Source organism: Clarias gariepinus, chromosome 19 (assembly GCF_024256425.1).
Source record: "Clarias gariepinus isolate MV-2021 ecotype Netherlands chromosome 19, CGAR_prim_01v2, whole genome shotgun sequence".
In the NCBI taxonomy this organism is placed as follows: domain Eukaryota; kingdom Metazoa; phylum Chordata; class Actinopteri; order Siluriformes; family Clariidae; genus Clarias; species Clarias gariepinus.
Window position 1 is genome coordinate 545,596 of NC_071118.1, and position 20,844 is coordinate 566,439.

Below are 20,844 nucleotides of genomic sequence, written 5' to 3' on the forward strand. Positions count from 1 at the left end.
AGATTATTAAACTCTATATGTGGCTTTTGCATTTTTAAAAGTTTCTTTTTATACATAAATAATACCTGATTTATGTTTTTTTAAATAGTTATAAGCAAAATATCAAATTAAAGAAGTGGTTAGGCGTTATCCGATTAATCGATTAATCGAAAACATAATCGACCAACTAATCGATAATCAAAAATAATCGTTAGTTGCAGCCCTAGTCACTTTACCCCAAATAAAAGAGGGTAAAATGAATAAACCGAGATGCGTTTTTCTTACCCCCACCCCCGTGAACACAGCGTATTCAGAGAAAAGCGCGCCCGCGAGAGGTTGTGCTCGGACCCAGTGAGCGTCTGCGGATTTTAAAATTGACATTGTTACCATTTTTTAATCGCTGGAATGGAAGAGATGAAACGTTTTCTCATCATAACATGCTTTGTATTCACTCAGATCCAAGAGGCTCTTGAAGTGAGGAGGGGTGCATTTTAGTTTCTCTGAATGTATACCTTCAGCAAATAGTTCACACCTGAGAAGGTGTGAACTATTTGCACTTGAATGTTGTCTGCCATTGTAAAGCACACTAAAAACACTAAAAGAACAACAACCTGGGATGAATATGAATAAGAGGCCCTGATTATACTGCATAGATATTATTTAGTACAACATAAATCCTCCACGCTCTGGAGAACTTTATGCATCCGGTAGGTGCTGATTAGACTATGTAGGAAATTAAAGTGGAGGAAGTAAACAACAATAGCCCACGTTTAGAAAATAATTTTTATTTAGACTATAAAAAAATAATCCTATTTTATTCCATCTATTTTAGGCATCACAATGACTAAAAAACATGACATATGACTGTAAAATAATGAAAGTAAACAAGGTGCGATATTCTGTATTGTTTTCGCTGAACTTGAGCACGTCAGAAAATGAACTGAAACTCTGTGTATACTCGCCTCACAGACGTGAAAAAATATATACTTATAGAAAGCGAAATGTCTGCTTTTAAACTAATGGAAAACAAATTTTAGATTAAGTAATTCGTATAAAAAGTGAATTATATGGGCATCTACTGCTGCGGAGACGACGAGATGACATGATCACCTTCATCACTACAGCCGAAAACAAAGAAATCACTAATTTATCAAAGAATTATTAAAACGGTCAGAGTCAGTCTCCTTGTTGTTTTTCCCCCGATGCATTTTTTTTAACTTTATGCGTGCGACTGAGCGCTGATTAGACTACAAAGAAAGTTAAAGAGGAGGATCATGATGCCAAATCAAAATCTCGAGCCCTAACCTTATTTAAATAAAATTAACAAATATTGTAAGTAAACAATAATAGCCAACGTTTAGAAAACATTTAGAAATTCTTTCCGAGATGTGTTACGGGGTGCGGTATGGAGAGCCGCACCACAAGACATTTTAATGGTTATAAGAGCCCTGATGCAGGGCTTTAGAGGGGGTCAGTGAAATTGGAGTTGTGGGAGTGCTTATGACAGGCACGGGAAGACCTTCCCGTTCTGAGATGGCATAGGTATCTTTTTCTTTGTCTTTATCTTGGCCCTGATACCTTTACTGGTGCTACCTAATGATCATACGAAGTACCTTTTATATAAACACGCTGCCAGGTGCGTCTCGTTTAGACTGATTGCCTGGCAACCGCGTGTATAAATGGCCGAGGCTTTTGCCTGTTTAGGACTCCGCGTGGTAGCAGCCAGTGGATCTGCCCGCTCTGAACAGTTTATGAACAGCTCTGCCCCTCGCGTGAGCCGCATCGTTACAAGATGAGGCTGCGTTTGGCCGGTGTTATGCGCAAAGCGCCTTGAGATTTCCTAAAGCTCAAATCTCCAAAAACTACACTTGTGATACAATAACGATAATATTTTGAACATTTTGCAGGCTGCCGTTTGGAGAAACCAGAAAATAAAGAATAAACCAGTTGTTGCAAAATAACCCAACCAGGTGTTCATTTGTAAATGACTCACTACATCCCATTTGACCCAACATGAGCAACACATCAATGTGTTTAAAGTGCCCGAAATAACCCAGAATTTTGACCCAGCATAAACAACCCAACAATGTGTTTACAAAAACAACGCAGCAATTTTTCGTGATTCTTTTTTTTTTTAATTATTGTAATGTTTTATTTAACTTAAAATTTATTATTGTTATATTTTAAAGTCTATTTTACACTCAAAAAAAATGAACATGGCTACCTGTTACATGTACTAAAATGTAATATGTGTTTTGTACATAATAATTTCATGTTTCCAAGATGAACATGAATAAATTATGTTGTATTTACATGAAATTCAACAACTTAACATGTATTAGATTTAATCATGTTGAGATAAACCAAAGAGATCTTGTCACTATGAAAACCGGAAATAGCAAAACCGGAAATATCGCGAGAAGAGAACACAGCGTGTTGAGAAGACAAACGTTTGGCGGGCGTGTGGAAAAGGTAAGCAGGAATTAATTCCCGTCTTTCTAAATAGAAACAAAATACTGAACATAAATGTCACCTGCTGTTTAGCGATGTTTAGTCACGTTATTTTGGTTTAAGCTATTTCTTGTATTTTTAATCACACTTAAAATACCGAGGGTTATATGCGCGTGCTTAATCTGCGGTTCGGTTCTGGTTTCGGTCTGTTCTCATGAGTTGTGAAGCGAGAGGAAGAAAGTATAAATATTGTTCATTTGATAAATTAAGTATCATGAATTTTAATTGAATCTATCTCTGTATTTTTCCACAGGAGTTTGTGAGTGAAAGTGTCCTGTCTGCATCTGACTTCAGGAGTTTCCTGACCAACCGTCTCTAACGGTCATATTTAAAAGTCATAACGAACAGTTATAAAGTACAAAACTTTCTGTTGGTGTTAATTTTTTTCTATGATTAATACTTATTTGTGGTGTTTTATGTTTTGTACATCTTTTCAAATTGAGACTTCATTTGTAAGTTGCTGCTGGTGTAAAATAAAAATCTCTGTTTTATCCCGTTTGTCTTATGTTTCCTTCCTTCACAGAATTCTGTTGACCAGGGCTTGAAATTTAAATTTACTTGAGTTAGATCAACTTAATTTACAACTGAAAAATGTGTTGTACCAACGCTATTCATTTATGTTAACAGTATTAAATTATGTTGGACGCAGCTGTAGTAAATAAGTTAAATGAACCTAAAAAAAATAATTTGACTGAACCTGAAACGCTGAAAGAAATCCATTAAATCAGGTGGAAATTCTTTCCATAATTTAATTACGTTCATTCAACAAGTTATTTTTTTGAGTGTACTTGTTATTTTTATATTTAAAGTTTGATGTCTTTGAATGTATTTTTAAGGCTGTATAACAGTTAATTCTTTGTACAAATAAAATTATGAGCTAGTAAACTTGATCGTCTGTTTTTTTTACTCATTATTGTACAATAAATATTAATAGCTCAGATTCAGATTTTTTTATTTTTGCTGTATAAAGTACTCAGATGTGGAAATGACCATCACTGTAGTATTTCTTCGATACAACATATTGTTATGACTTTTTTATGACTTAATTATATTTAAAAATGTTGCAAGTGAAAAATGTCACTTTGCGCCACCTGGCGGTCATTTCGAGAATGACTTTAAAAAGCAAATTATTTATTTTGGCCGCTGTCGTTTAACCGCGGTGGTGAGCATGGCAGTAATAGGCATTTTGGTTGTCTACCTACTGTAGGTTAAACTAAGAATGTCATACAGTAGATGTAAAGAATATAAATATGTTATACTTCGATAATTATAAGGATGAAAAACACTTATGAATTCTGAAGCATGTGCATTTTTATTCACATCACAGACATCTTAAATAGACTAGATTAGCCAAACACCTCCTGCTGCATTAGCATCAGCGTTGAGCAGAGCTATTATACCGGACAGTGCTAATTTTACCACAAGAAAAGCCATGGCTGATTTTTAATCATCAAAATGAATTGAATTACAGCATTTATGTGTCAATTACTTCAATTATATTGTTTCATTCATTAATTATATTACCAACAGTTCCTGGGATGAGAAAGGCATTGTGTTTCACGATTGTCCCTCACTCTTTGTGTGATGTTTTTTGCAGCTACACCGTTACTAGATGAGAACCTGTATGATATCTATGAAGCTTAATAACTGTATCTATAAAGTAAAATGTCTAAAGTCTGGTATATTGTATGTGTATGTTTGTTTGTGCGGGGGAAATAATTCAGCCTGACCGGTATTAATGAATCAGTCCGTCAGTGATAGAAAATGTCTGTCCTGATGGCGAATAATCCTAATTCCGGAAAAATCCTTAACAAAACAGAGTTCACAAGCCAATACAGTGGAAAACAGCTCTGAGACAAAATGGCATCCGGGATTCCCCTCGAGATTTAAAGGCGCAGAGACAACACTGTTACATTTCATGTGTGAGATTCATTTCCTTAAACGCAGCTACGGTTTTTGACCAGATTATGGCAGTGTGGGGAAAGGGGACAGATATTTATTCAGGTGGATTGGTATGCTTTTTTAATTTGTCAGACTTAAGAACAAATCTTACTTATGAACGATCTCCTGGAAAGGGACTCGTTGTAAGTCGAGGAATTATTGTATTACCATTGAAAAGGTTCGAGAACAATAAATAAAAAAAATAATAAGGAATATAAACCTAACCCTAAGTTGTCTGTATTTTGGTGATCATGTGAACCTGTGATGTGCTTCATATGATAACTGTGATGTATGAGCCATCTAAAGAACACGATGGTACTAAAAAAAAGATAAAACCTTCATCATTTCTTTTTAAACTTTAAAAAAGCAGAGCTCAGAAATTGGAGCTGTTCAGATACTCACCTTTCGTTCATGAACTCGTCTAAGATCTTAAGATCGCTCCTTATGCATCTGACAGAGACAGTTATTTATATAGACTATTTTTCCAGCACTTCTTCTCCTGAGGTTCCACTCTTCCGTTCTATCTAACGAGCAGCTCCTGACAAACAGCTAATGAATAAATAACGCCACTTCTTAACAGATTACACGAGGGTGACTACAGGAGAATGAAATGAAAATTTATATCAGTAATAAAACCCTCATGCTGAAAAAGACAATATGGCTTCCTTGCTAAGCTTCTTTAGAGTGTTTTTCAGCCATTAGCTGTGAGTGCTCCATATTTCAATGGTTATCAGGAAGGGGACAGAGAGAGGCAATATGCAGGAGTGAGCAAAAAAGCGTTTGTGAAGGAATGAGTGGACCGGGTTTCGGAGATGGAGCAATCTCTCTGAAAAATTACATTCCTGACATGTTTTTTCTCTCTTTTTTTCCCCCTAAGGACGCAGACTTGGACCAGAGATTTGTATTGTGTGTACTGTATCTGGCAAACCGCCTCAGCTACGCCTTTTTAGGAACTCATTACTAAAATCTGATTTAGTTGCTGAGCCGTTGTCCGTTGTTGTATATATATATATATATAGTATACAGTATGCAGTGTGTGTGTGTGTATGTGTGTATATATATATATATATATATATATATATGTAATTATTATTATTATTTTTTTTACTGATTCAGATCACACCCTTACCAACCAAATCAAAATCTTCAAATCTAATTTCTGATTGGACATCGTCAAAAGGTTTATGGTCCTGTCAAGACTTAGAGAAACTCCTCCCTCCTTAAACTTTTACTGGAGTGGACTTGTGTACCAGGATTTTAATTCCTCCTATTTCAAAAAAGCTTGTACTCTTTCGCAGTGCTGGTGCAAAAAAAACAAAAAAACAAAAAACAGAGCAGGCCAATTCAGCTCTAAAATCTTTCCTCCTGGGAAATGATTAGTTAAAGAATAGATTTTAAAGTGCTGCTATTAGTCAATAAACGGAGTCAATAAATAGACTGCACACGGAATACTTTCCTGAAATGCTTAAAGAATATAAACTCAGTAGATGTCTCAGAGTGTACTCGCACTAGGAATACGGTTTTGAGTTTAATAAAAATCTTCTTATGCATAAATCACTTCACTGCCTAAGTGATTAAATCCATAAGGAACATGAGAGCGTTTAAAATGTCCAAATAATCCACAAGTTAAATATTGTGCTATGTGATTATTATTAAAACAAACGGTTTCATTGTGATGACGTGCAGTAATTGTGCTTGGTCTCGGAAGGATGATTGCAATGTGAGTTCAGACTAGCCTGTGACGTTTAAGGGCACAATAGAGCCACGCCCTGAGATCCACTGGTCCGAGTCAGCATCAGATTAAAAACTGAAACACGTTGAAGCAGTATGTAGCTTTTTAAAAACTCGACCCAACTCCCAGAAGATCTAAAATATGCCCCTAATGTAGGCGTTTATAAATCCATAAAAACCTAACACATTTTATTTGTGCCTTCAATTGAGGTCTAAGAAATAATTATTTTATCACTGCACTTTAATTAGTATTTTAATCTTATTTAAATTTTTTCATTCAATGCTGCTGTTTTTTTTTAAATTAATTTTAATATATTTTCTTCTATGTGCTCTATGTGAAATTATCATACCTAGCAGTATATTACCACTATTTGTGTCTTTCACACAGAAAATAATAATTGTAAGTGTAATTGCTCTAATTGCTCTTTACTGAGTTATAATTCACGTCCTGTGGACCGTCATTATAAACCGAAAGGCTCCCAGAGAGCTTTAAAAATCATAATGTCATGTGCCAGTGTGGGGTAAAACCTGGGTAAATTGCAGGCATTTTTCTGGCTGTATGGCGCACTGCTGTTCAAGTGATTATACTCCTGCTTACCCTCAGGTCCTGGATCTCCTTCTGACCATCCCAGGCCCAGCTGCGCTTGGTGAAATAGTTGACGGTGGCAAACTCGATGAGGGCGGAGAAGACGAAGGCGTAACACACGGCCATGAACCAGTCCATAGCTGTAGCGTAGGCCACTTTGGGAAGAGAGTTTCTGGCGCTGATGCTTAGCGTGGTCATGGTCAGAACGGTCGTGACTCCTGGGGGGAAATATATATATATATATTAAAAAAAAATTATATATAGTATATTAATATAGTATATTAGTATATTTAATTTAGTAATATAGTATATTTAATAGCAAATGAAGAGAAAAAGTATGTTTGAGTAATAAAGCATCACAGTGTTTTCTGATGTTAAACTGTAATTTCAAAGGTTGTAGAAATCGGTAAAATTATATAACTGGAGAAAAAGTCACCGGTCACGCTGGTGTAAAGGATGAATGAATAAAGAAAAGCACATCACATCTTTTTATTTTGTGTGGTTCTGCACTGAGTTTCCCCACAGGGATTTGCCAACAATTATATTCTTTTCAATTCATTAATAAACAACACGTCATGTATTTGACCTGATGTACTGAGATTTAAGGCTGTAGAATGTGTACGAGTTAAAGTGAATCCTGTTCTATTGTATAGCAACCTCTCGCTTTATCTATTAAAAAGCATCTTGTCAGTTGATGTGAAAAGCAAAGTGTGACTTACATACTACATGTATGGACCCTATTTGCTACACTAAGTACTGTTACAAAACACCGACTACTTCCATAAATTGTAGATAAATGTCTCCTAACAAAAAACGTATAGTATTGTGCAAAACTCAGTTTGTTATACAAACTCATGTTAGTTTTTTTTTGTATGCCTTTTATTGAGTTAATACAACATTTCTGACAAACATCAGCATTCCACCATGTTTTTACTGCTTAGAGTTTTTTAATGCTTTTGAAAGTTTGTATGCCAGAAAAGAAAACAGCACATTATTTATATAACTGACCATTTTTCAGACAGAAATAAAATGGGAACGGTGCTGAGTTCTGCAGGCCAAAAAGAAGCAGGTGAAACAGTCAAAGTCCTCAGAATAACTGTGGCTGGTTCTGCAGGATGCTCAGTAAAAAACTTAGAAGCTAATTTACTTATAAAACTGCACAAACTGTACCTGAGACTAAACCCTGCTCAAAGCATCGTCATACCAAGTACTGACTTGGTTTTTGTTTATTTTAGCTGGTATATGCAAAGAATTAAGAGTTTCACTGAGCCGTGAGTGCACGTGAGAAGAAAAGGCTGAACTGAACTTACTGTATATACAGTATTAAAATTTTTCCATGTTACTTCATTGTTAGACTTTGCCACTTTGCTGTACAAATCTCAGAATTAACATTACTATAAAAACATTAACAAATTAAAAGGAGCGTGTTGATAGAAACGGTTTATGTTTATGGGGTTCCAGAATTCAAGCGTGTTGTGGAAATAAATTGCTGTATTTTACAAGCGTAATTAGCAATATCTGAATTATTTTAGATGACCATTCATGAACCTGTCATGGCAGTATCGCACCACAGAAGCCAACGGTGTCATGATGATATCTGCTCTACTGCCATTCTGAATGGACCACTGGAGCAAAATAATGTGAGTATTGACTAAACGGCAATGCTGCCATGGAGTACGCCAGTCTCTCGCCATCTGTCAGGACACCTGTGATTCCAGTAAAAAAAAAAAAAGTTATAGGAATTGGGAAGAGGAGCATCTCCGGGCAGATGTATTACAGTTTTAAAGGGCACGGAGATTTAAAAATAAAATAAATAAATAAATAAATAAATAAATACAGTGAAGGATTCGAGTGACATCAGTTCTGTTCAGTATAAGCTGTAAGGTGAAAGCGAGAATGAGTCTGAACCTGATGAATTCAAAGGGCAAAAACAGACATCCTTGTTAGTGGCTGGGAACTTTAAAAAGGAAAAAAGTAAACACGCCCCCTCTTGCCAGACCTTTATACCTCAGGGCCAGGACCAGATTTTTAACACAAAAAAATCACCCTGGGATTCGAGAAAGTCTTTGTTGGATGGAAATAGCTTTTATTATTAGAGTCTAATCGTGTACACCTATGTGCTCTTTGTATGTATAAATTAAGAGCCCTGGGCCTTACTGTCAACTATACGCCTTCTTTTTGTGGCTGTGGAGACTGTGTATATCTGAGTTAAAGTGAAAGAAGGAGTGGAGAATAAATCAATCACCCTGGGAAATAGGAATAGGTCATTGTGTGGTGACCCAGAGCCTTCTGCTCTGAGAATGGAATATCAGGAGCAAAATGAGGGAATGGTCAGGGATCGGTGCCCATTAAAGGAGATAGAAGAAATCAATCCAGTCGCTCTGCCTGCATCAGTGGCAGAAGATTAAAACGCTGCGAGACCCTGTGTGGCCTGATGTTCCCCGTAGTCTAGTGCACATTTGTCCTGTCGTCTAGAAGCACATTATGTTGTCTTTTTGTATTGTTCTTATAGTTTTGTTAATATAAGTTGTTAATTTAGAAATGTAGAAATGTTCCCATCATGGCATGAATAAAGGTATATTTTATCTTAGTTTATGTTGCTAATTTATTCTGTAGTATCCGTGCAGGGAATGCCATGAAATTGTTGCCCAAAGCATCACTGAGCCACCCCCATGCTTCACTCTGGGCATGCAACAGTCTGGGTGGCATGGGCACTGGGTGGTACACTTCTTTGGGGCTCCTCCACACCGTTAATCTCCCGGATGTGGGAAAGACAGTGAAGGTGGATTCATCGAAGGACAAAACATGTTTCACATTGTCCACAGCCCAAGATTTTCACTGCTGGCACCATTGAAACTGACATTTGGCATTGGCACGAGGGACCAAAAGTTTGGCTATAGCAGCCTGGCCATGTACATTAACCCTGTGAAGCTCCTGACAAACAGTTTTGGTTGAAACAGAAAAGTTGAGGTGCACATTTAGTTCTGCAGTGAGTTGGGCAGCTGTGGTTTTGTTTATTTGGTTACAATCCGGGTTAGCACTTGGACATCTATTTCATAAAGCCTTCTCCTGTAACTCCTGTTGGATGTGGTTCGTCCTTCTTTGTGGTATGCTGATGTTACCCTGGATACCGTAGCTATTGATACATCACAAAGACTTGCTGCCTTGGTCACAAATGCGCCAGCGAGACGCGCACCAAGAATTTTTCCTTTTTTGAAATGTGATATGTCACCCATGATGTTGTGTGCATTGCAATATTTTAAACAAAACTGTGCTATTACTCTGGTAATTAAACCTTCACACTCTACTCTTACTGGTGCGATGTGCAATCAATGAAGATTGACCACCAGGCTGGTCAAATTTAGCCATGGATCCTCCAACACTAAATTGGCCAGTGTTTCAGCTTCATTGTCCAACCACTGTATATTTATGTGGCACCGTGATCCTGGAGGAACGTTGTTTAGTGTCATTGAACTGTATATGGCTGAAATGACAATAAAAGCCTACTTGACTCTATTTGACTTGTGATAATGCTAGAAAATTACTAATACTTTATAGGTAATCATTAAAAAGCAGGTCAACACTCAAATCTTTCATCAGGGCTTATCTCCATCAAGCAACAGATGAGAAAAACAGTGAGGAGAGTCACTTGAGACGCTGTTGTGTCAGTAAAGGCAGTGGGCGACTGTTTTAAATATGCTCTGAAATGGTAAATGACAAATTATTCACACTCTGCCCTAAAAAAAAATCTAAAAACTGGGATTTCAGCATGAGACACAGAGTCAGGGAGGGAAGGGGATTGTGGTGGGGGATTGGGGGGGGATGAGAAGCTGGCTGCCTTCCAGGGCATGAACGATTAATTAAATTTCAAACAGCACGTTGGGATTTTGGAGCAGCAGCAGTAAGAGAGTAAAAAATGTGAACATGATGTTTGCTTTTCATTATGAACTACATTAAAGGAGTAGTTTTAACAATAACATTGTTATTGACTTAGTGTAATTAATCACTTTCAAATTATTATCGTCATTGACATTATTTGTAAAGTGGTAAATTGAACACATTATTGTAGGATGGGTTTGGTTTTATTTTCAGATACAAGTTTCTAACACATGTAGTAACTGAGATGAACTTTATAATTTTAGTCAAGCACAGACTGATAGATAAAAATTTTTTTAAAAGAGTTTTTGTTAAAGAGTCCAGTCAAAAGTGTGTGAAACTTGGAAAGTGGGCAGGGCTTCCTAATATTGCCAAAACATTTTAGAGTCTTCTTCTTCTTTGTCTTTCCACTGTTCCCTTTCAGGGGTCGCCACAGCGAATCATCTGCCTCCATCTAACCCTATCCTCTGCATCCTCTTCTCTCACACCAACTAACTTCATGTCCTCTCTCACTGCATCCATAAATCTCCTCTTTGGTCTTCCTCTAGACCTCCTGCCTGGCAGTTCCAACCTCAGCAACCTTCTACCGATATATTCACAATCTCTCCTCTGAACATGCCCAAACCACCTCAATCTGGCCTCTCTGACTTTATTTCCAAAACATCTAACGTGGGTTGTCCCTTTGATAAACTCATTCTTAATCCTATCCATCCTTGTCACTCCCAAGGAGAACCTCAACATCTTCAGCTCTGCTACCTCCAACTCTGCCTCCTGTCTTTTCTTCAGTGCCACTGTCTCTAAGCCGTAGAGCATCGCTGGTCTCACCACTGTCCTGTACACCTTTCCTTTCATTCTCGCTGATACTCTTTTATCGCACAACACACCTGACACTTTTCTCCACCCATTCCAACCTGCCTGTACCCGCCTCTTCACCTCCTTTCCACACTCTCCGTTGCTCTGGACCGTTGACCCCAAGTACTTAAAATCCTGCACCTTCTTTACCTCTGCTCCCTGTAGCCCCCACGATCCTCCTGGGTCCCTCTCATTTACACACATGTCTTACCTCATCTGTCATCCTGTCCATCACCAGAGCAAACAAAAAGGGGCTTAGAGCCGATCCTTGATGCAGACCCACCTCCACCTTAAACTCTTCTGTCACACCTACAGCACATCTTACCACTGTACTACAGCTCTCATACATGTCCTGCACCACTCTAACATTCTCTGCCACTCCAGACTTCCTCATACAATACCACAGCTCCTCTCTTGGCACCCTGTCATACGCTTTCTCTAAATCTAAAAAGACACGATGCAACTCCCTGTTACCTTCTCTGTACTTCTCCGCCAGCATCCTCAAAGCAAATACTGCACTTGATGTACTCTTTCTAGGCATAAAACCATATTGCTGCTCACAAATGCTCACCTCTGCCCTTAACCGAGCTTCCACTACTCTTTCCCACAGCTTCATTGTCTGGCTCATTAACTTTATACCTCTATAATTGCCACAGCTTTGCACATCTCCCTTGTTCTTAAAAATTGGCACCAATACACTTCTCCTCCATTCCTCTGGAATCCTCTCACTCTCCAAGATCTTGTTAAACAAACTTGTCAAAAACTCTACTGCCATCTCTCCTAAGCACTTCCATACCTCCACAGGTATGTCATCAGGACCAACAGCCTTTCCACTCTTCATCCTCTTCAACGCCCTTCTTACCTCACTTCTACCAATATTTGCTACTTCCTGTTCCACAACAGTCACCTCTTCTACTCTTTGTTCTCTTTCGTTTTCCTCATTCATCAACTCCTTAAAGTACTCCTTCATTCTTCCCATCACCCTCCTGGCATCTGTCAGGACATTTCCATCTCTATCTTTAATCACTCTAACCTGCTGCACATCCTTCCCATCTCTATCTCTGTGTCTTGCCAACCTGTACAGATCCCCCTCACCCTCCTTACTGTTTAGCCTAGCATACAAGTCCTCATATGCTCTTTGTTTGGCCTTTGCCACCTCTACCTTTACCTTACTCTGCATCTCCCTGTACTCCTGTCTACTCTCTTCAGTCCTCTCAGAGTCATATGTCTATTAGATCATTGTCCTGCATTACTGGGTTTGAATTATACTGCTGTACTTTTTAGTTATTACCTGTTCTTGTGTATGCCGAATGATAAATTCAGGGCCTGCAAAATGTTCAAGATAATACTCTATAATGACAGTAAACTAAACGCACTTACTATCTAATAATGTAGAAATTAATAAGTCATTAAGAACTTCACACAATATAAATGCAAGAATTTTGAGAGTCAGGTTTCACCAAATCAAAGTGTGTGGGACGTAAAGCGCATGACCTCCAGGCAGTTTAAAGACCACTCTGTTTAACACAGAGCCTTCTCCCGGTCTGACCTGCAGCCCGAAGCGTACAGACACGCCGCTTCATCACGTCCGCACACAACGGTACTGCAATTCCTGCTGAATACTAATAAGTTTGTTCTCTGCACCTCATTAGAATCTCCAGACTGGAAGCGAGCAGATCATCTATACTGGCTGTCAGGTTGCCGGGGCACGGCTAAAGATCTGGGAATGTGCGATGATGGACTTCATCTGCTCACATGACAATTAATATTTTAGTTGTAAGTATTAGACTTGGGGAATGTGATGTCATGACGCAGTGTCTATTGAGTGATTCATCATTTTGACAGGTTTAGTCAGTCATGCAGTCGGATCGACAGCTGAGCTAGTTGGCAAGTTTCTAAACCAGCTGAGTGTTTGAGTCTCCATTTTTTTTCTCACAAACTGTCACAGCAGTACCCGTCACAGCCGTGAAAAATATCTACAACTATACAACCTGGGACAGGTGATAAAAAAAATGTTGGGATATTTCGCCTTTAGCTTTGATCATGGCACACATTCACTGTGACATCGTTTCGACAAACTTATGCACCGTCACAACATTTATTTCCAACCAGAGTCGCATTAATTCTTAGTCGAGATCTTACGAATGTTGTGAGTGTTGAACCTCTCAGTACAGCCTTCTCCATCACTTCCCAAATCCGGATCAGGACTCTGTGGTGTCCGGTTCATGTGTAAAAATGATTCCTCATGCTTTCAGAACCAAAACCTGGTGATTCAGTACATTCAGGTGGTCAGCTGACTTCATTTTATTGGCCCATAACGTTACTGAGTCTAGACCTGAGTAACTGATCAACCCCAGATCATAACACTGTCTCCAGAGGCTTGTACAGTGGACACTATGCATGATGGGAGCATCGCTTTATGCGCTTCCCTTCTTACCCTGACACGCCCATCACTCCGGAATAGGGTCAGTCTGGACGCATCAGGTCACATGACCTTTTTTCATCACGCCAAAGTCCAGTCTTTATGCTCTCTAGCAAACTGAAGCTGATAAGTCTCACTAACAGGCGGATTTCTTATGGCTACACAGCTGTTTAGTCCCTGTGTATAGAAATGCTCTTAATTTTACTATTAAACATGGCTCTAGTTTTTCATCATTTACCCACACCAAGCGTTGTAGGTAATGATCTCAATGTATGTTCTTCTTAGAGGGTTCAGGTTTATCCTTCCAGGTTTCAATAATGTCTTGGACAGTTAAGATTAATCTCCTTAGTTGTTGTCTTTGTTGATGCAGGATAATAATGTGACCCTTCGGAAACACAGTAACATCTTTTCCACAACCCGAGGATACGGCTTCCGACGTGGATGTTTAAGAAGTGAGAAGCTCCTCGCTGCATCATTTAGAAGAATTGTGGCAGATTCAATACTGCAGTAATTATCCAATCGAAAGGCTGTTTAATATTTAATTCAAAAATGACTTTGTTTTGGCCAGGCATTATGTAATATAATGATTTTGCCAATCCAAATTCATTACGATCACAAGAATTCAACATGATTCTTCATTTAACTGAAAGTTGATACCAATTTAATGTGATTGTGTCCTCGAGTTAAGATATTCCAGATGACATCACTGCCCTTTGTCTGTGTTGACTTTTTGCAGCGTCTGCCAGTTCTCTAAATAGTTTTTATTTATTTTTTAAATCCTCAAGGAGTAAAAATAAATACTTTTAGAAAGGGATACTGGAACTCCAGATGGGACAAACTTAAGCCCAAAATAGCTGATCTAAAGTGTTGGGTGTCTGGACTGGTGACAAGGTCAGCTTTTTCACAGTGAGAGGTCAGTGGAAATCTGTAGGGGAAATTAGTCGTGGCTTTAGGAAACAGAAAGAAAAAAAAATCCTAGCACAAATGAGCTCACTGGGTATTATCCATCTCATTTTATGGATGTTTCATGTTACGTCACTATATGACCAGGGCGCCATATTTATGACTGAGAGAATGTCGAGTAACTGACCGGCATCTATACTCTCTTCAAAGTGTTACACTGTAGTCATGTGATAATAACCATTAAATACCAAGAAATAGAGATATATTCTGGGATTTTTTTTCCTGAAGGAGATGGTCAGCAGTGAAGAAGTTGGCTAACTATTTTCACCACAAGGTTAAAAGTTTGACCATGTGGTTCTGAACAGAAATCTAACATCTGGTGTACAGACTTCCCAGAAGAGTGGAGTGTCTTAGAACAGAACAGAAGGAATAAATCTCGAATGAGACATTCAACACACACACACACACACGGCTTTAATGATCAGATGTTCACATACTTTTGTACATACAGCATAAAGTGACTGCTCTTTACTTACCTGACCAAAAGTACCTCACCTTTATTTTGCCAAATAATGTTAGTTTTCTAACTTTTCCACTTTTTCTCTAGGCTTCTTCATCGTTGCTATAAATATACAGACCAAGAGACAAAGATCGTGGGACTGAAACTGAGCTGTATTGCCCGAACGACCCTCCCTTTTGCATCCTCAACAATAGCGGGCCAACTTTGACTTCGAGCTCAATAAGCTCAATAATAATAATTCCTTAACTCCGGCTGGCTTAAACCTCCTGTCGGTCCGAGCCAATATCCTGCTGCGTGTGAGTTTATCTCCTGTACTCCATATTTCCCCTGAGGATGTGCGCTGGGCTTCACTTATTTTTTTTTTCTTTAACATCACCTCATGCCAAGTTTGGGTCCCGCTAATCTGTAATTAATTAGGTGGCTCTGCGGTGGTTGCAGTAATTATAGGTCAGTCCGTTGGTCTTTCTGCAAACTCTCAAAGATGAATCCATCACTGTCCGGAAACAACGTGCTGTCCAGTCAGCGGTTTGCGCTAACTTTCTTTCATTCCAAGCAGAACTTTTTAATACTGTCCCTGGTGCGCTCGTTTGTCAAAGGCGTCTTGTCATGGATTGAGGGGGAGTAGAACAGAAAATAAATAAATAAATAAATAAATGAATAAACCCTGAGGAGCCCTCTCAAATGTGCTGCGCGTGGCTTATCTGGATACAGACTCATCATCGGCTGTACATGAAAAGTTATTATTAATTATAAATGACTATAATGCTTATGACTATGCTTTAGGTTTATTAATCTTATTAATCTGTTCTATATTTTACTATATAGTACTGTGCAAAATCTTCGGCACCTTGTACTTTTTTTTTTTCAAACTTTGTTATACATGTTTAATTTTATGACTTCATAAAAAAATAAAAAATAAAAATCAGATTTCCAAGCATTAGCATTCCAGCTAATTTTTTTTAATCTTACAGGAAAATATCTGTAGGCCAGAAATGAAAGCAGCCCATTATGTAAAAGACTTTTAAAACAAAACAAAAACAAAAACCCCAACAAAATGAAAGCCTCTGGGTTTTTGATTACTGTTTGCTGCTTTTTAAAGTGTTTTCTGTATGTAAAAATCTTCTTTTAAATGCTTCCTTGCTCTACGGCAGATAAATTAGTCATTGAATCGGCTTGAGTAGAGTTTATTCATAAACAGCATACTACGGGTTTTTGTTTTGTTACATTGGATTAGAAAATTTGTTAAAGTTTAACATTAGCTTGCTATAATTAATGGCTAGTTCTTGTTTTGTACATACTATTGTAATTAAGTTTTAATAGTTTTTAAATTAGCCAGCTATTTACTTTTTAAAAGTAATTTGTTATATTAGCTAGCTCAGTGGTCGGCAACTCATGGCTCCGGAACCACATGTGGCTCTTTCATTTCTCTACTCCGGCTCCCTGGGGCTTTGGAAAATAAATAATGAGTATTCTATTTAAATTTATTTTATTTTAGTTCATTAGTTTTTTAATTTAAAGATTATGGCGATCCTGTAACATTATGTAATTAATTGAGCTTTTATTCAGGTTGATGGCTGACTGCACGCTCCAGTACACGCAGTAAGATGGCATTTTTGTTTTGCTGCAGGTGGAAAATTTAAGTTCGGCATTTTATTTCATACAGTAAATACGAGGAGGACTTAAATAAATATTGAGTATTTTATTTAAAAGTACTTTAGACTGTTTTTGTTGCGTGCAGAAATACGATTTAATTTTCTCTGTGGCAGTTCATTGAGTTTATAAATGCATCACACTATAGTTTTTTTTTTTTTTATACATACAGTAGCTTAAAAGTAAAAAAACAATATATGCAGTGTTATCTTCATTTCTGATGTTAGATTTTGTAGCTTCTGGTGTTTTATTTTCTGTAAAACGGCTCCAAATGGCAATTTGAGTGTTTAAGGTCGCCGACCCCTGAGCTAGATGGTCAAGTTTTCTTTAATTGATGAAACCATTTACTGTTTGCTGCTTTTTATAGTGTTTTCTGAATGTAGAATCTTCCTTTTGAACACATCCTTGCTCTACAACGGGGATTTGCATGTGCATGAGACTTTTGAACAGTACAGTAAATAAATTGCTTAAGACCATATTTTGTGCAGTGTGTGGAGAGTAAAGGTTAATGACGCTAAATCCTCCCTGTGATTTTAAAACTCTGCTCCCTATTTTGAAACACTCACTCTCCCATTCTCTATAGTGCTTATCCAGGAGCCTACCCCACGGGACTCAAGTCACAAGGCAGGGTACACCGTAGACTGGGTTCTAGTCCATCACAGGGCAGGATGAAATCAGAATACCTTGAGGAAACCCAACAAGCATGGGGAGAATATACACAGACCCGAGGCGGAAATCGAACCCTCAACTATGGAGGTGCCTGACCACTTTCCTTAAAGAAAAGATATAGGAGGTGTCCTGATGATATGTTTCCTTTTCCGATACTGAAAGAGAGCTCGGGTATCAGATCACACAGTTACCCAACTGATACTGTTGTCTTTAACAAAAACTATTAAGCTTTAATATTTTATTTCTGGTTAAACTGAAACAGTTAAACTCTTAAACACAATCATAAACAAAATATCACCTACACTGCAAAAACCCAGTCCTCTATTAATATGTAAATATTTCACATTCTGAAAATTATTTTCTGTTTCATATCCAGTTTTACTCATCATCGTTTGTCAGAGGATCTGATATCCGATATGTTTTTTCTCTCTAAATCTGACATTTTTTGACAGAAATCTGACGGGAACTGATATCCAATATGCCTCTTTCCTTCTAGAATCGTCCCGATCTCGATACCAGGTGTGGCGCGGGTGTCATCTCTACCTTTAAATGTTAGTCAGGTGAATTTCAGGTTGATGAGAAGCCGAAAGAAGACTTACCGAAGACAGTACGAGCCGGCACCGACTCCCGGTTCAGCCAGAACGAGACCTGGGAAAGGATGACTGTCATGATGCAGGGCAAATACGTCTGAATGACAAAATAGCCGATTTTCCTTTTCAGATGAAAATAAGTTGTCATCACCACATATTCTCCTGTAGAGGGAAAAAAAAATGAAAGCAGAGAGGAAAAGAGAGAAAAAAAGGAAGGCGATGCATTATTAATGAGGCTCATGTCACATTCAGACAACGCTCACTCGCTGAAATATTCAGGAAAGTTAATACAGATGCAGTCTTTTCCCCGGGGAACACGGAGCCCATGAACTTCCACACCGCAGCACTGATCTGCAGGAAAACACTCCAATTATTCTCTATAACTCTATATAAATACTTCCTTACTGTGCTGAAGAATTAATCTGGATGAATTATCTTTTACTCACGTGTTACTGAAACCAAACACACAAAGTCTTCTTTACTTAAAATAAATTATTAATAAAGTAAAAAAAAAACCTAAAATTTATAGCTACTAATTAATTTTTATTTTTACATCCGAAACACTCGTTACAAAATTCAACTCGCCTGTTTTTAGTTTCAATTTATTCATTGTATGCTGGAGTTACTACAAGTTACTTAATATATTAGATAGCTAGTTATGTTTTGTACATACTCTTTCAATTAAGTTTTATTAGTGTTTACATTAGCCAGCTATTTTTGTTTTGTAATTCCATTTTTTAAACTAGTGAGCTGGTTCGAGTTTGTTTGTTGTACGATGTTTTAACATTTATTGCAGTGAGGTCTAAAGACAAAATCTAGATTGGTGTAAGTTAGCAGCGTATTTTGCTAATTAATAAACTAGCTAGTCGTGTAGGATTCGCTCACCTTCCTTAGATACAAATATTTACTTTATGCTCTTGAATACACTCACCTAAAGGAATATTAGGAACACCTGTTCAATTTCTCATTAATGCAATTATCTAATCAACCAATCACATGGCAGTTGCTTCAATGCATTTAGGGGTGTGGTCCTGGTCAAGACAATCTCCTGAACTCCAAACTGAATGTCAGAATGGGAAAGAAAGGTGATTTAAGCAATTTTGAGCGTGGCATGGTTGTTGGTGCCAGACGGGCCGGTCTGAGTATTTCACAATCTGCTCAGTTACTGGGATTTTTTTACTGGGACAAAACACACAAAGAATTGTGTGAAAAGGGAAAAACATCCAGTATGCGGCAGTCCTGTGGGCGAAAATGCCTTGTTAATGCTAGAGGTCAGAGGAGAATGGGCCGACTGATTCAAGCTGATAGAAGAGCAACTTTGACTGAAATAACCACTTGTTACAACCGAGGTATGCAGCAAAGCATTTGTGAAGCCACAACACGCACAACCTTGAGGCGGATGGGCTACAACAGCAGAAGAACCCACCGGGTACCACTCATCTCCACTACAAATAGGAAAAAGAGGCTACATTCAAATGGTAGAGTCAGAATTTGGCGTAAACAGAATGAGAACATGGATCCATCATGCCTTGTTACCACTGTGCAGGCTGGTGGTGGTGGTGTAATGGTGTGGGGGATCAGGCCCCTTAGTGCCAATTGGGCATCGTTTAAATGCCATGGGCTACTGTTTCTGACCATGTCCATCCCTTTATGACCTCCATGTACCCATCCTCTGATGGCTACTTCCAGCAGGATAATGCACCATGTCACAAAGCTCGAATCATTTCATATTGGTTTCTTGAACATGACAATGAGTTCACTGGACTAAAATGGCCCCCACAGTCACCAGATCTCAACCCAATAGAGCATCTTTGGGATGTGGAAGCTTCGTGCCCTGAATGTGCATCCCACAAATCTCCTACAAGATGCTATCTTATCAATATGGGCCAACATTTCTAAAGAATGCTTTCAGCACCTTGTTGAATCAATGCCACGTAGAATTAAGGCAGTTCTGAAGGCGAAAGTGGGTCAAACACCGTATTAGTGTGGTGTTCCTAATAATCCTTTAGGTAAGTGTACTTTAGTGTGGGTAAATATAAATATTTTTTTTAGAACTTTGACTAGATTCTCAGCTTCATACTTCTGCTTGTAGTCCTGTTTGATTTGGACGCTGTACTTTTTCTTCAGCACAGTTTCCTTGTGCCTTTTCCTCCCCTGCGGATGTGTCAGAGATTTCTGGTTTAGATTCGCACTCCTAGCCTATTTTCAGATCTTTTTAGACCTTTCGAGTGGTGAATGTGTAGATCGCTCTCACACGCACACACACACACACACACACACACACACACACACACACACACACACAAAGCCCTTGGACCACTTAGGAATGCGTGGGTTGGGATTAAGCTCAACGATGAGGCCCTTGGGAGAAAACCAAGTGTGATGTATGGAGTTCATTTAATTGTAATTTAATACACAGGTTTGAAAAATCTGCTGCTTTCTCATTAAAAAAAAAACTTACACATGATGTATCTGTGTGCAAACAAGTAAGATATACGACTTTCCTTATCATCAGTAAACTGCATTTAAATTGTCTGAGTTTCTCTAGGAAACGACGGTATCTCCGTCCTCAGAGGTAAGAACACACTCTGAGGTGGCAATTCTGAGCTGTGTC

General features: G+C 38.3%; 1 protein-coding gene across 1 annotated transcript in view; it reads right to left on the reverse strand.

Moving 5' to 3' along the window:
• LOC128507855 (gamma-aminobutyric acid receptor subunit alpha-3-like) overlaps positions 1-20,844 on the reverse strand; it is a 140,511-nt gene that overhangs the window by 8,880 nt on the left and 110,787 nt on the right. Inside the window, exons 9-10 of the mRNA XM_053478982.1 lie at positions 18,240-18,392; positions 6,761-6,966 (exon numbers count right to left, since the gene is read on the reverse strand). Coding sequence (XP_053334957.1) covers positions 6,761-6,966; positions 18,240-18,392 — 359 coding nt within the window. The remainder of the gene's footprint in view (positions 1-6,760; positions 6,967-18,239; positions 18,393-20,844) is intronic.